The 15,982-nt window shown below is 39.4% G+C and overlaps 1 protein-coding gene across 1 annotated transcript in view; it reads right to left on the reverse strand.

Moving 5' to 3' along the window:
* Positions 1 to 4,178: 4,178 nt before the first annotated feature.
* Positions 4,179 to 15,982, reverse strand: part of CenG1A (Centaurin gamma 1A) — a 306,864-nt gene continuing 295,060 nt past the window's right edge. The window contains exons 13-15 of the mRNA XM_069502350.1: positions 15,441 to 15,560; positions 14,082 to 14,313; positions 4,179 to 12,965 (exon numbers count right to left, since the gene is read on the reverse strand). Coding sequence (XP_069358451.1) covers positions 12,567 to 12,965; positions 14,082 to 14,313; positions 15,441 to 15,560 — 751 coding nt within the window. The 3' untranslated portion in view covers positions 4,179 to 12,566. The remainder of the gene's footprint in view (positions 12,966 to 14,081; positions 14,314 to 15,440; positions 15,561 to 15,982) is intronic.

The following is a 15,982-nucleotide window of genomic DNA, read 5'->3' on the forward strand; positions in this document are numbered from 1 at the left end:
AAGTTATTTCCATAAAAATCGATATTTGGCTTTTCGGTTATAAAAGAAAAAAATACGTAGGTAGGTACCTATTTCAGGATTTTTGAAAAGTCTACCCCCACCCCGATTTTCTAAATTTCACCCGAGTAAAGCCGGGGCGGGTCAGCTAGTCGTTACATATATTTAGTCGTCGAAACTGGTTTTTCAAAGTGCGATTACGCACATAATATTATTTGTTAAGGAAACCCTTTTTACACGTGTAGTAAGCACTTTAGCTCCTCATGGGCGGGAAATCACGTTTACACGATTTATCCAATTTACATAGAGCTCTCATTTTTAGCTCTCAAAAAATTGAACCCTTATAGATTCGTCATGTCTGTCTGTCTGTCTGTCTGCCTGTCTGTCCGTCCGTATGTCACAGCCACTTTTTTCCAAAACTATACTGCTATATAACTATACCGAGCTATACTGTTGAAACTTGTTGAACACACAAAATCGAAGATTATCACACAAAAACAGAAAAAAAACAATAAATTTTGGGGGTTCCCCATACTTAGAACTGAAACTAAAAAAATTTTTTTTTATCAATCCCATACGTGTGGGGTATCTATGGATAGGTCTTCAAAAATGATATTGAGGTTTCTAATATAATTTTTTTCTAAACTGAGTGTGCCTGTCCCTGGGAGCTCTTTGATTTTCCGGGATAAATGTAGGCTATTGCCACTCTCCAGATCTTTAACTTAGTATACCTATTAGATGGAATGGAATCAAAACAGATGAATTAATATTGTGTAAAGAAAGTTTAGAGTCGAGTCTACGTATCTCAGGCTGAGATCTATAGAGCGCACTTGGACTTTGCTCAGACTTAGAGTTGAGTTAAAACGATATAGATTTATCTGAGAGATATAGCTCTGTGTCGTTTTAACTCTGTCATAAATCTAAGCTAACTCAGAATGCGCTCTATAGATTCCACCCTCAGGAGTCAGGATAGTTTCTGTAAAATTAAATAGGTACTTAATAACTTAATGATTAATGGTTTAAATGGGCGGGGGGACTTTACATATGTACTGTGGTATAAGTTTACAACTTTAAAGCTACAGAACAACTAAGCTCAAACCTCGAACAATGTTCACGAACTAAGTCTTGTATGCTTAATTCAATTGCGGTGACAGTTGAGAATAGCTGTAGGTACCTGTACCTAATGCAAATATCACATTCACGAGTAGCTCTAACTAGTGTATTCTATGTAGGTATGTACCTACTACGTATGCCGGCTCAATACAGAGCATGGGTCTCCTCACAGAGTGAGAAGGGTTTGACCATAAAGTCAAAGTCAAAGTCAAAGTCAAACCTAAAGTCTACCACGCTATCCAAGTGCCAAGTTTAGTCTCAATAGCTCCTGCTCAACCGGTATTAAAGGAGTGGACTAAAAACCGAAAAGTCGACGGTTCAAACCCTACCCGTTGCACTATTGTCGTACCTACTCCTAGCACAAGCTTGACGCTTAGTTGGAGAGGAAAGGAGAATATTTGTCATTTAAAAAATGGCTAATGTTCTTTTAAAAAAAGTGCGAATTGGCATACTTCACATAGGTACCTTTGAGAACATTATGGAGAACTCTCAGACATGCAGGTTTCTTCACGTAGTTTTCCTTCAACGTGATATTTATTGATTAAAACGCACATAAGTAACTCCGAAAAGGTAGCGGTACGTGCCCGGGACCGAACCCCCCGCTCCGACCTCCCGAATAGAAGGACGTTAACCACCAGACTATCACGGCTGCACGTATACCTACCACAGGCTAAGCACCTACCTACCTTATTAAGTATATTATTTTACCTATTATGACCTGAACCTACCCTTTGCGCCAAACACCAAAGCTCTATTATTAACCCTTTGACCTTTATATTCCACCTCATACCTACCTGAGGTACCTTTTGTCCTTTAAACCTTTCAACCGCAATAATTATATTAAATAAGAGTTATAACTGGCGCTAACAATGTTTCCCACTTATTCTATTATAATTTTAATTGAAAGCAAATAATACAGGGTGTAAACGCTAGCAAAAACGAAGACAGGTGCTACTGATTCGATATGATAACACCAAAAAACGCGAAAATATCTAAAAAATCCTATTTTTTGTAAAAGTTCCGATATATTATCAGTACCCTTATTAATTGATGCGAAAGTGTGTTTGTTTGTTTGTTGTTTTATTGGTTTGTTGGTTTATCTTTTAATCACGTCGCAACGGTGCAACGGATTGACGTGATTTTCTACATGGGTATAGATAAAGACCTGGAGAGTGACATAGACTACTTTTTATCCCGAAAAATCAAAGAGGTCCCACGGGATTTTTAATAAACCTAATTCCACACGGACGAAGTCGCGGGCAACAGTTAGTGGCAAATAAAACATCTGACTGACGCTAGAGGTCAACGAACGTTACGTAAGTGGGCCATTCGGATTCAATGCAACATCGTTGGAGGAGCATTGACCCGAGTTTTGTACGCCATACATTGTAGGGTTGAAAAATACTAAATCACTCAAACTACAAAATGAAGCAAATGGTTATTAGTATTGGATTGTGCTTAGGTAGTATAACAATAACGCCAAGTTTTTGCTAGTGTTCTGGTTACACCCTGTATTATAAGAGAGCTATGCTTGAAGTTTCTCCACGTAATCAAATCAGAAATGAGGAAATCCGTAGGAGAACCAGAGTGACCGACATAGCACAGCGGGTGGCGAAGCTGAAGTGGCAATGGGTAGGGCATAGTTCGATAAACCGATAGACGTTGGGGTTCCAAGGTGCTGGAGTGGCGACCTCACACCGGAAAGCGCAGCGTTGGAAGACCCCAACCACTAGGTGGACTGACGACATCTGGCGAGTCGCAGGGAGCCGCTGGATTCAGGCGGCGCAAGACCGTGGCGTGTGGAAGTCCCTACAAGAGACCTATGTCCAGCTGTGGATGTCTATCGGTTGATAATGATGACGAGACGTTAACATTAATTTCAATGTATAGGTAATAAGTTATGGCAAACGGTAAAATTTTGGCAATGGTATTTATCCGCCCCTGATTAGTTACATAGGGTCCCATCCCTATGCATGATCTACAGCCTACGGTAACAAACAACAATGTATAAATTGTGTGGTACTTAATTGAGTTGAGCATGTTGAGATGGCAGAGTTGCGTTGTACATTGTGGACAAGTTTGTTATTGTTAGGTGCCTATTGTTCATTCTAATTGGATTACGCTCCAGGTATTTCCGAATAGAATAGAATAGAATGTTTTTTTATTCATGTAAACTTTTTAAAAGTGCTTATAATATATATAATAGTCAGGTAGTTTTAATTTACCACTGGTTCGGAATGCCGTTCCTACCGAGAAGAACCAGCAAGAAACTCGGCGGTTGCTCTTTTTAATTTTTCAATTTACAATGTTATTATACCGTACTATACAAGCCATTGCAGCCCCGTGCATTGCTGAAGCGAGTCAAATCCAAGCTTTTTTTTCGTTTACATAGTCTGCGACTGTATAATATGCTTTTTTTAGGAGCATACTTTTAACACATTTTTTAAACTTGTGTAAAGGCAAGTCTAAAATTGGTTGTGGAATTTTATTATAAAATATTACACTCATTCCCACAAATGACTTTCGCACCTTCCAGAGGCGGAGCGCAGGAGTAGCCAGCTTATTTCCGAGCTTCGGAACGTTCGTAATGCATTATTGCATATACCTACATAGTAGGTAGGTATAGTTCTAACAATTCACGAAGGAGAGTGAGCTTTCCTTGCGCTTACGTCGTAATAATCGTGTACATCGACATAGCGTAAGTGTGCGGACCCCGCCCGTAGCACTATTGTCGTACCTACTCCTAGCACAAGCTTGACGCTTAGTTGGAGAGGAAAGGGCAATATTAGTTATTTGATATGGCTAATATTTAAAAAAAATCAGAGGCTTGAGAAGAAAACGGTGTTGGTAATTGCATTGTCTGCCAATCCCCATATGGTCCATAATATGGCCCTAAAATAGTGCTAACCGCTGATATTAGGTTCGCCTGATAGGGCATTTTTAAGTGGTAGGTAGGTTCATATGCATAAGATCTGAATTTTTATGCATAGGTTATAGGTACGACTTGCAATAAGTTCAGCGCTCAGCCGAAGGTAGCAAAGGATTTCGTAAAAGAAAACTCAAAAACATCGCGTTCATTTTCCACTTTATTTTCACAAGATCAAGAACATCAACAAATCACTTAATAATTACAGTAACGAAGGTTCAGAGTACAGCTAGGGTCAGCTGCGCTATTTCTATTTACAACTTTAAGCTCTTTGGCCACCACAAAAAATATACAAAAAAAAACATTTAAAAATAATGTGAATAGACTCGCAAATCGATTTGTTAACAGACGATCCAATTTCATTGGTGCCAACACCACTTTGCTGGAATACCTACTATTTAATATAAATTATTTATTAGAATACTATTTATTTCTTTACATTAAACTCGGTATCCACAAAATAACTTAAGATAGACGTAAGTATGTTTAACATAGCAATCGGCTGCTCGATTGCGGTAGAATGACAGAGCTACAATGTCGCGATCGCAATCACCTCTGATTGGTTGACGCTCGTTCAGTTTTGGCTACAATGCATTGTTTCAACAAGAATCGCACAAATTCAGCCAATCACAACAATTGAGATAGTAATAATGACTGATGCAGGTTTTACGGAATCGACCAGCAGATTTTTATAGATAACGTGGTAAATATTTCACGTCATGTATATGTTGTTTGATTGGTCTATTAAGCAAATCTTCCATCCATCTCCACTTTATTGGATAGAAGCTTTAGCCGGCCCTACAAACGGTCTATCAAAACCACTAAATGTAATCTTAATCATCATCAATCCGTTATTTTCTACATAATATGATAAGATGAAAGGTATAATTTGGTAGTTCTGTCTTGTAAGGCTCAGCAGTCGACAGTAATTAAATTGAGGGCCAACATTGACACGATTTCGATATTGGTCGGACAGATAAATGTTGGATAGTCTGATTACTTGGACATAGTCGAACTAAACCAAATGACGTATCCTTTTTTATGGTCTCGGTCGGCTGGTTGGATCCAATTAAGTTGGTTCGTCTGTTAACAGCAATAGCAAAAGTCAGGGTAACGAATTTAAAATTATCAATAAAATTTCAACGTAACTATCCGGAAATAGCTTAAAAAAATATACAAGGTGCGTTTTATAACGTAAAGTTATATACAAGGCGTAATCGTAACGTACCCTCGAATACTGAACTCGGTATTACTAAAATATACACGAATTACCCTCATTTACAAAATTAACTTTACAAAAATTGAAAACATCGATATTGCCGCGTGTACATAGTACGAATATATTTACTCTTCCCACAATGCACTGAATCATTCTATCAAACTGGAGAGTTATCTCTCCGAACGTGTCGGACTGCCATCCCATATGAGAGTGCGGAAATAGAGTTCACATGTACGCCCCCTTCGCCGGGGCCCAAAATTCTGCCAGAAGAGCATTAAGTTTCTACCTATATCAAACTGGAGAACAAAAGTTTTTTTTACAATTCTGGCACTTAAAATAGGCCAGAATAATTTTCCTGATCTAAAGAACTTCGTTACTGGCAAGTCTACTCAGAGTGTACCCGTACTATGTAAACGCGACCACAAATAAAATGTAACAAGCACAAAACACACAACAGCAGCGCGACGCGACGCGCGACGGCGAGGTGTCCAACACAAGGGTAAGATATATAGAGCGCACTCTGACTTAAAACGAGACAGAGCTATATCTCTCACATAAATCTGTCTCGTTTGAACTCAATCTTATGTCTGAGCAAAGTCAAAGTGCACTCTATAAATCTCAGCCTGAGACAGGCGGTGTCCTGCGCGAGCGACGAATACGACGCGACGCGACACGACGACGCGACGTAATTTGCGTCTCGCCGCAGACTGCCATATTATAGGCCGCAAGCACGGTATGCCGTTTAGTTGATCGCGTTCATCGCGTTCATCGCGTTCGAAGCGTCGCGTCGCGTCGTATTCGTCGCTCACGCAGTACACCGCGTTAGGTGTTGTCAAGAAAGACACCGTGCGACTCTGTCTATGTTTGTTGTGCCTTTCACGTTTTACGTGATAAAAAAAATTTACAAATATGCTATTAAAAACATAGATACGGACAGAAGACATTATTATCAAAAAATGTAGATAGCAATTCAAAATATGTGTATTAGCTCTAAAAGTGTCAAGTGTGCAACGATATTTATATATTACTTAGAAAAGATTGCAACTTCAGCGCTTACACTATGTACTTTGAACAACGCTAGAACTAAATGCACGTTTTGAGAATCACTCTATAACTATCGCATTAATTCTATTATGATGTACGCACATTACAGTACGCACCGCACGCGACGCAAACAACACATTTTTGGTACCACAAATCGGTCTAGAAACCCCGAAAAAATCGGAGTACATACATTAAAAAGAAACGGGCCGTATTGAGGACCACCTCCTTTTTGGAAGTCGGTTAAAAAGTGACGCCACCAAATAATTTTTTTTTTTGTATTTTGTTGTTCCCTTCCCGATTGCCAACTCGACCTGTCGCGTACTCTAGTTTAGCGTTCAATAACCAAGTAATGTCGAGGTTCAAGTAATAATAGACATTCGGTTCGACTTTTTGGTAGTTATAATAATATAATAGACGCAGATTTTTAGTAAATATTAGCCCGGCTTGTTTTGCAGCGCGATTCACGCGCCACCTATTGATGGTACTATACCAGAAACCTTCACGCAAGTATCGACAACTACTGTACAGTTACAACTCTATCAGATGAACTCTACGCGAACATATGGGTGAAGAACAAAACATGAACATTACTTTTCATAATATGAATATGGACGCAAATTGACACTATTCGATTTGATAGACCAGTTAATGTTGGAAATTCCTAATCACTGAATTTCCCCAGTCCGAAATCGAGCCATCGATTTCTCGTTTTTCGCATTTTTACACACTACTTTGAAATAGCTGACTGAAGACGACATTCGAATTTTCAGTACAGAAGCTTAAGTTGCTATCGTCGCGTGCGGCGTGTACTGTAATGCGCGAACAGCTTTAAGAAGTACATATTTTTACATTACCAACCACCGATCATAGACCAAGAGTCGGTGGATTAAAATTTAAGCGAATTTGCACAATCTCCCGGTCTATAAACGGGTGTTTGATATAAAGCGTAGACTACCTAGAGCAGGCACAGAAGGGTTCAGTACATTTGGCTTAATACGGGAAATCTTAGGAATATCACATCCACTAGTCCCTTGGGTCGAAAGAAAGTATTTTGTTATATATTTAGGATAAAAATGGAATGTTTGTTAGTTCTTGGTTTTTTGGCATATTATAAAAGTCTGGAATTATAGTTTTATTGTCCAAACGCACTTACGCTGCGCGGCTTACTCCATATAAATTAGACTGGGGCACACGATGCGTTGCGGCGCCGCACCGCAAAGATTTCACCGTATCAGCGCGCACACGAGTGGTGCGGCGCCGCAACGTTGTTATATCGCAGTGGCGCCGTAGCAGCGTTGGACAGTCTGTAAATAAGAACAACTAAACGGTGCCGCTACGACGCGCGACGTCGCGTCGCAACGCATTCACCCCTCCCCGCCTTGTCTCGGTGGTTGCAAGTCCGGTGCGGCGCCGGAACGCATCGTGTGACATGCCTCAGATATTTCTATGTAAGACGACGCAGCGACACCGCTCCGGCGCCGCAACGCATCGTGTGCCCTCATTTTTACCATAAAACAGACATATTAGCATATGGCATTATATGTAGTTTAATTTACGTTGCTTTGGACGCCGGGAAGAACATTTCTACATGTGAAATTGATATAGCGTAGTAGTAGTAGCGCCGCGTCTTAACTTCCTTGCACGCGTCTTGCATACCCTATCCCGCACTCGGCGCCAATGAGATAAAGTAAAACGACCGGGCTGTGCAAACACCTGTTTATTACTGAATTATTGCAGTTGCACTCGCGCGCCAGCGGCGGTGCGTCTTCAGTGTCGTAGTAGGTACATAGACAGTTGTGCATATACATCAGTCGCTCAAGTGCAATTTGCTCCATACAAACTCATAGAAACTATATTTGACGCACCGCATCGCGTAACGCAACGTAGGTGCGTAGGTAGGTATCTTTAAGGTACGGCCACACTTGCGCGTCAAGAACGCGGAATGCGGGAGCGTCCATGACGCGAATCTATATTGCACAGCTACGCAACATATTTGTAGGTAGTTCATCAAAAATTTTAAAGTCAAAAAACCAAGAAAATATAAAATTGAATAGGTATAAAAAAAATTAGTTTATCCCCAAGGGAGTTTAGGTAAAAAGCGACGATATAATATTTATACTACTAAATAATTACTCTAAATTTACCCTACGATAGCGTTGAGCTGAGATCTTGTACACTAATTCAATAATTTATTGTTATATCTAGTTAAAAAAAACGTTCTATATCTACGTTCGAATCGATATCGTATCGGAATGAAGGTAAAATGAAACATTTATGCAAAAAAAAAACTCTATTTTTAGAAATTCGTGAAGGTATCAAAATCAAATTTAAGAAATCGAGAATAATTGCTTTAATAATTAGATATTTATTAATCAATTAAGTAGATGGACCAAAAACAAATTATTGAATAGGTTTTATTATATTTACAGAACTCAGATTTTACCTTCATTTAGATAATTTAATAGATAAAAATATCGATAAATTCGGAGTTCCCGATGCTCAAAACACATATATTTTGTGATGTTCATATAGTTATTTATATAATTTTTTGATAGTTGCCGTACTTTCTGGTATACTGACTTGAAGTTCATAATTTTGAATACATATATTGCGTAAGTATTATTAAAAACACTTATTTTTTAAATAATAATTACTAATAAACAATTCGCCTATACAATTGAATGATTCAAATTGACAATTTACAAAAACCAAGAATTACAAACCAAGTAATGCTAGAAACAGTAAAGTAACACCCCACCCACTCCAGTTCACATTGCGTTGAAAAGGTCAGTGTGTACGAGGGCTTAAATCAAATCATGGAATTTAAAACATAAATTTGAATAAACCATTTGATTTGTAACGTTACGTGTTGGTAGTGTTATTGGGTGGCGTAGGGTGTTGCAAGTGTGTCCAGCACAGAATTCAGAAAAGATATAGAAATGGTAAAAGTTCGTCTTGTCTTGTCGCCGCGCAGATGTGTAGTGAAACATAAGTACGCGTTAGAGTGAAGCCACACGATGCACTGCATCGGCAGTGTGAAGCCTGAGTAGTACCGCTACGTCATCATAAGTAAAAATCACTGTACCATGCTACACGACGCGGTACGACGTCGTGCGGCGCCGCAACACACGCGCAACGGGCTTGGGACCAGAGAGACAAGACGGGAAGGGATGGGCGGCGAAACGCTATACTTTCTGGCGAGCAGCAATGCAATGCCCGTGTTGCACCGAATACTCAAACTAACAGCGGTGCGGCGCCGCAACGCATCGTATGCCCTCATTTTTACCATAAAACAGACATATTAGCATATGGCATTATATGTAGTTTAATTTACGTTTCTTTGGACGCCGGGGAAGAACTTTTCTATATGTGAAATTAATATAAATTGGCGATGCGCTGTCCCGGTATTCAAAAACAAGAGATACCATTTCCATTATCTTATTTGAAAATCTGCGGTACTCAGCTTCTAAAACATTGACACTGGACGTTCGTGAAAACAAAATAAATATGACACATCATATTTTTCAAATTACGATTAATAATAATTATCTAATTATAAAACTTATATTCATAGTAATTTTTTTTCTAATTATGATAATATATTACGTCTCTATATTACAAAATTAATCGGTTTAGTTAGACCCGCCACTTTTAAGTAAACTCAAATTTTTAGAATAAATTCGATAAAAAAGAATTAACACCATTGAAAAACAAAACCACCTAAAAGGCATTCACCAAACTTAAAAAAATGAGCACCAAAATTATAAAATATAGCACATAGTAGGTCTTTGTTTCAATTTTCTAAAATAAGGTTTCATAATAGTCCAGCATAATTAGTGTTACAAGTAAAGACCCAATTTTGGAGAATTATTTCGTTTCCAAAATAGCACCTCTGTACCATTTTTCAAACCAGAACAAAATATTTTTTACAAACTTCGAGAACCACATTAATATAATAATTAATTATTGTGTGTATGCTACATAATATACTTAATAAACCATTAATATGTACAATATAAAATACTTTAAAGAAAACCTAGTAAAAGATACATTACAAGGTTAGGATTTATAATTACTAATTATTATTTATTGTTGTCATAATATAAACAATTTGTCATTTACTAGGTTTTTATTTAAAATAGCCAATCATATTTAAATATTTAAAAAAACATAAAACATATTTGATCACAAAAGTCGGCTGTCTTTCAAAATAACTGTACCTATATTATTATAGAAAGGTTTTTTACCATTTAGAATTCCGTAGTTAAATATTGGTTCTAATTCAATTGGATACGACTACGCGGCGAGAATTTATCCTCAACGAAAAATTAAAATTTGCATAGACCGTCAAAATGACAACGACCCACTACTATACTCTATCCACAGAAACAAGTTTAGTATAGGGATCTCTCTGTTACGTTATCCCATACAAATGACAAAGACAAAAATCTCAGTGGGCGTTAACCATTTTGAATCACGATACTATATTTTTTGAAAACTTTCTTCGTTCGTTCTCTAATGTTCTGTCGTTCTCTAATAGTGTAGTAGTTCTCTAATAGTTCGTTTGTAATTGGTTGGCCAAATGGTTAACACCCACTGAGTTTTTTGTCTTTGTCATTTGTATGGGATTACGTAACAGAGAGAACCATTTAATAACGCTCCATCTTAGGCTGCATCATCACTTGCCACGGTCGGATTACAGCCAAGCACTAGTCTATAAATAAAAAACCTTCTACTAACACCTGTTCGTGGATAGAATATTCATGTATGTTTTCGCCAATAGATTACTTTATAATGCATATATTATGCTGACAGTTGACACATGTCAACTGTCATGTCAAAAGTACGTTTACCATTAGATTAAGGACTAAAATCGTACTTTTGACATGACAGTTGACACATAGAGCAACTATGCATAGTCCTTTCTCAAAATGTATACATTATATTCACTTTGTTGTTTGTTTTAACATACATATTAGTCCCAATATTTAACTAATAATTCAAAAAAACTAATAGCAAGCTATGTTGGTAAACTATTTTTAGTAGTTTTATATTAATTGATATTATTATTTAGTTATGTAGTAGTGACGTATGGTAACTATGTATGTACGATGAAACTTGTTTAACATCAGACGAATATCAATAAAGAAATTCGTTAATTAAACTTTTTTATTTAATTACATTATTAATTACAAAATTAATTTAATTATATTAAATTACCTTTTGCTGTGCTGATGATTTGTTGGAATCGACTAAAATTTCTACTTTTTTAGACGAAAAGAATATAATTTAACGTGTAATATAGCACTTGAATAATTTGTGAGTACAATTTAAGTTTCATGATAATAATAATTATTATGAATGTGAATTAAAAATCGAGATAATTATGAATTTACACAATTGAACACAACAGTGTGGCTAATTCTGTTTAACCAATCTTTAAACTAAACTAAAATGACAGGTTAAAACATAATATTGTTATCTCTTTTAAAACACGGTATTTTTGTGCTGTGGAAAAAATATAATAATGTGTTAAATTGTCAGTTAAATTTTAGAGTGGCCAGAGTGAACTAGAGTGAGAAAAAATCTAAAAACGTATAAACAGGATAGTATTAGCAATAATAAGCAATCGAAAAATGTTAATTTCAGTTTATAAACTTATATAATGAATATTATAATTCATTTTAAAGATTTCACTTTTTTTAATCTGTTCTACAAATATCCAAAACGCATGATACCGTAACCGCCATGTTAATTCCGACTGTGACGTCACTAAAAAGATGGCGGGTGTGGTTACTACTAAATAATGGTACTACTATTTAGTAGTACCATAATTTAGTAGTAGTAAATTATCACTTTAGGATCAAATTATAACACTTTTCAAAAAGGGGTAAACTACCCTATTATTTATTATTAATTATTTCGTCCGTTAGTTCAGACATTGTGAACAACAAATTTAGCCACAATATATGATAGCAACACAATTTATAAATTTAAATTAATTTAAGTAAAACGTCACAGTCTAACAAATCATCAGACAACACACAAAAAAAATAAAAGTACAACAATTGTACGTATAACGCGTAAAATTTAACTTCTCACGCGCCATTTTAACTTTTTGTGTCAAATTTCATGTGGAAAGTACGATTTTAGTCCTTATTTTAAAGGTGAACCGTATTTTTGACATGACAGTTGACACATCGTTAAAATGGCGTGTTAGGGGTCATTTTGTACGGACTGTATATTTTAATATTTTATTATATTATATTACACAATACTCCCACATTTACCATTAGTCAAAGATAGATTAGGTCCGAAAGAGGGCCTGCCTAGAGTTTGGTTGAAATCGAAACCATTATTCATGTACTGGTTATTCTGTAGACCGATTAGGATTTCTACTAGGGCGTTAGAAGCGCTCTGAGCGTTTAGTAGATCGAAAATGATGCAATTGCACTCTGGTTCTGGGGTCTTGGTACTTTTCGCACTGGAGCTAGAGCTAGTGGAGTTCGTTCCGGAGCTGGTGGGGGGGTTTGGGTGGAGGGGGCAGGTGATTTGGAGGTTTTTGGGGAATTGGGTGGGTATGCCTGAGAGGTGGTTGGCGGCGGCCCGCGCGTAGAACACGCAGGTGTGGCCGTCAGAGTCGGGGAAGTTCGGGTTGCCGTTGTGCTGTTGAAAAAATATAATTATCTATTAAATTGTCAGTTAAATTTTGAAGTCCCGCAAATTGCTAATGCGCTTGGCCGCCATTTTAGTGACGTCAGCACTAGACTGAAGTTTCGAGCTGATGGTATATTTTTATTTCGGCTGACGTCAAAATGACGTCATTTCGATGTTAATGAGACATGGTTCCAGCGCAATAGCAAATGCGGGTTGATTACAAATAAATGAATAAAATAAATAGTGAACTAGAGTGAGAAAGGTCTCGGTTTGATCCTGACTTCGACATCTGTCAAATATTAGGCTAGGGCTGACGTGAAACCAAAGAAACCTAGTCGCTTCATAGCTTACCTAGCGTCAAATGTAGGTAATATTTTTTTATAACTCATTACTGATATTTCCCTCTCACACTGTCACTGTCCCTCTCTCCCTATCAGCAGTTGTGCGGCTGCCAGATGCCTCTTACCAACCGTAGCTTGACGCTTGTACTTCAAACAACATCTAACTTTCTCTTTTCCATCTCACTCGTCACTACCTTTCTTCTTTCTTCCTGTCATTCACCCATAGCCACTGTAGCGTACCCTCGGCCCCAATCGCTTCCGCTGCTCTCAAAGCTTCACCCCCCGAACCGCCTGATACCGCTGGCTCGCATGAGAGAAACGCTTATCGCTTATACTTCAAACAATATCTTTCTCTTTCTATTTTACTCTCCTCCTCTCTCTTACTCACCCATATCAGCAGCAGCGCAGCCGCCAAAAGCCCCGCATCAACCGTAGCTTGACGCTCGTACTTCAAACAACATCCATCTCTCTCTTTCCTTCTCACTCGTCATCTCTCTCTCTCTCTGTCACTCACCCATATCAGCAGCTGTGCAGCCGCCAGATGCCCCGCGGCGGCCGCAGCTCTCAGCGCTAGTGCCCGTTCGACGGGGGCGGGCGCGCGTGGTGGGGGCGCGGCCAATAGCCTCGCTAGAGTACCCACGCCCCCCCTCGCCCCTGCCGCTCTTAGAGCTTCACCCCCCGATCCCCCTGATACCGCCGGCTCGCATGACAGGAACGCTCACCGCTCATACTTCAAACAATATCTTTCTCTTTCTATCTTACTCTCCTCTTCTCTCTTACTCACCCATATCAGCAGCTGTGCAGCCGCCAGATGCCCCGCGGCGGCCGCAGCTCTCAGCGCTAGTGCCCGTTCGACGGGCGCGGGTGCGCGTGGTGGGGGCGCAGCCAGTAGCCTCGCTAGAGTACCCACGCCCCCCCTCGCCCCTGCCGCTCTTAGAGCCTCACCCCCCGATCCCCCTGATACCGCCGGCTCGCATGACAGGAACGCTCGTCGCTCGTATTTTAAACGTATCCATCTAGAATACAAAAAAAAATAGTGTGACCACAAAGTAGTAATAGTATTACAGAAGTTCGACGAAGTCGTTTAGATAAAGCAATCGTGCGGTAAGTGCGGGACGAGGGAATTACCCAAACTGGCCCCGTAGTTAGGGTTGAAGATTTTGGCATGAAGGAAACATAACTTACCATTCCTTCCCCTCCCTCCCTGGTGGAGGTCACGATGAGTTTGATGTGTCCGCGCAGGTCAGCCTCCCATATCGCGTTGGCGAGCGAGTTGCCCATCGCCACCATTAATAATGAGCTTCGCTTCAAAAAGGCAAGATTTTGGCAAGAAAGAAATATAACTTACCGTTCCTTCTCTTCCCTGGTGGAGGTCGCGATGGGTTTGATGTGTCCGCGCAGGTCGGCCTCCCATATCGAGTTGGCGAGCGAGTTGCCCATCGCCACCATTAATAATGAGCTTCGCTTCAAAAAGGCAAGATTTTGGCAAGAAAGAAATATAACTTACCGTTCCTTCTCTTCCCTGGTGGAGGTCGCGATGGGTTTGATGTGTCCGCGCAGGTCGGCCTCCCATATCGCGTTGGCGAGCGAGTTGCCCATCGCCACCATTAATAATGAGCTTCGCTTCAAAAAGGCAAGATTTTGGCAAGAAAGAAATATAACTTACCGTTCCTTCTCTTCCCTGGTGGAGGTCGCGATGGGTTTGATGTGTCCGCGCAGGTCGGCCTCCCATATCGCGTTGGCGAGCGAGTTGCCCATCGCCACCATTAATAATGAGCTTCGCTTCAAAAAGGCAAGATTTTGGCAAGAAAGAAATATAACTTACCGTTCCTTCTCTTCCCTGGTGGAGGTCGCGATGGGTTTGATGTGTCCGCGCAGGTCGGCCTCCCATATCGAGTTGGCGAGCGAGTTGCCCATCGCCACCATTAATAATGAGCTTCGCTTCAAAAAGGCAAGATTTTGGCAAGAAAGAAATATAACTTACCGTTCCTTCTCTTCCCTGGTGGAGGTCGCGATGGGTTTGATGTGTCCGCGCAGGTCGGCCTCCCATATCGCGTTGGCGAGCGAGTTGCCCATCGCCACCATTAATAATGAGCTTCGCTTCAAAAAGGCAAGATTTTGGCAAGAAAGAAATATAACTTACCGTTCCTTCTCTTCCCTGGTGGAGGTCGCGATGGGTTTGATGTGTCCGCGCAGGTCGGCCTCCCATATCGAGTTGGCGAGCGAGTTGCCCATCGTCACCATTACGCTCACGTGACCCAACCTGGAAACAAAATCATACATTAGCAATATATATTATAAAAAAAGGAAAATTGCTGACTGCCCGATTGACTGACTGACTGACTGATCTATCAACGCACAGCTCAAACTACTGGACGGATCGGACTGAAATTTGGCATGCAGATAGTAGCTATTATAACGTAGACATCCAAAAGGATAAGAAAGGATTTTTGAACCCCTAAAGGGGTAAAATAGGGGTTTGAAATTTTTGTAGTCCACGCGGACAAAGTAGCGATCATAAGCTAGTATCTATTAGGATGTTGCCTAAAAAATCAATCAAGCAAATATCATAAATAAACCTACCCTTTATGATTTCTCTATGATTACTAAATAATACATTTAGCAAGAATATTCCTATTAAATCACTCAGTTAATGACAGGACAAAAATCAGGCTTCGGGAAAGG

The sequence above is a fragment of the Maniola hyperantus genome, chromosome 12 (assembly GCF_902806685.2).
Source record: "Maniola hyperantus chromosome 12, iAphHyp1.2, whole genome shotgun sequence".
NCBI classification, from domain to species: domain Eukaryota; kingdom Metazoa; phylum Arthropoda; class Insecta; order Lepidoptera; family Nymphalidae; genus Maniola; species Maniola hyperantus.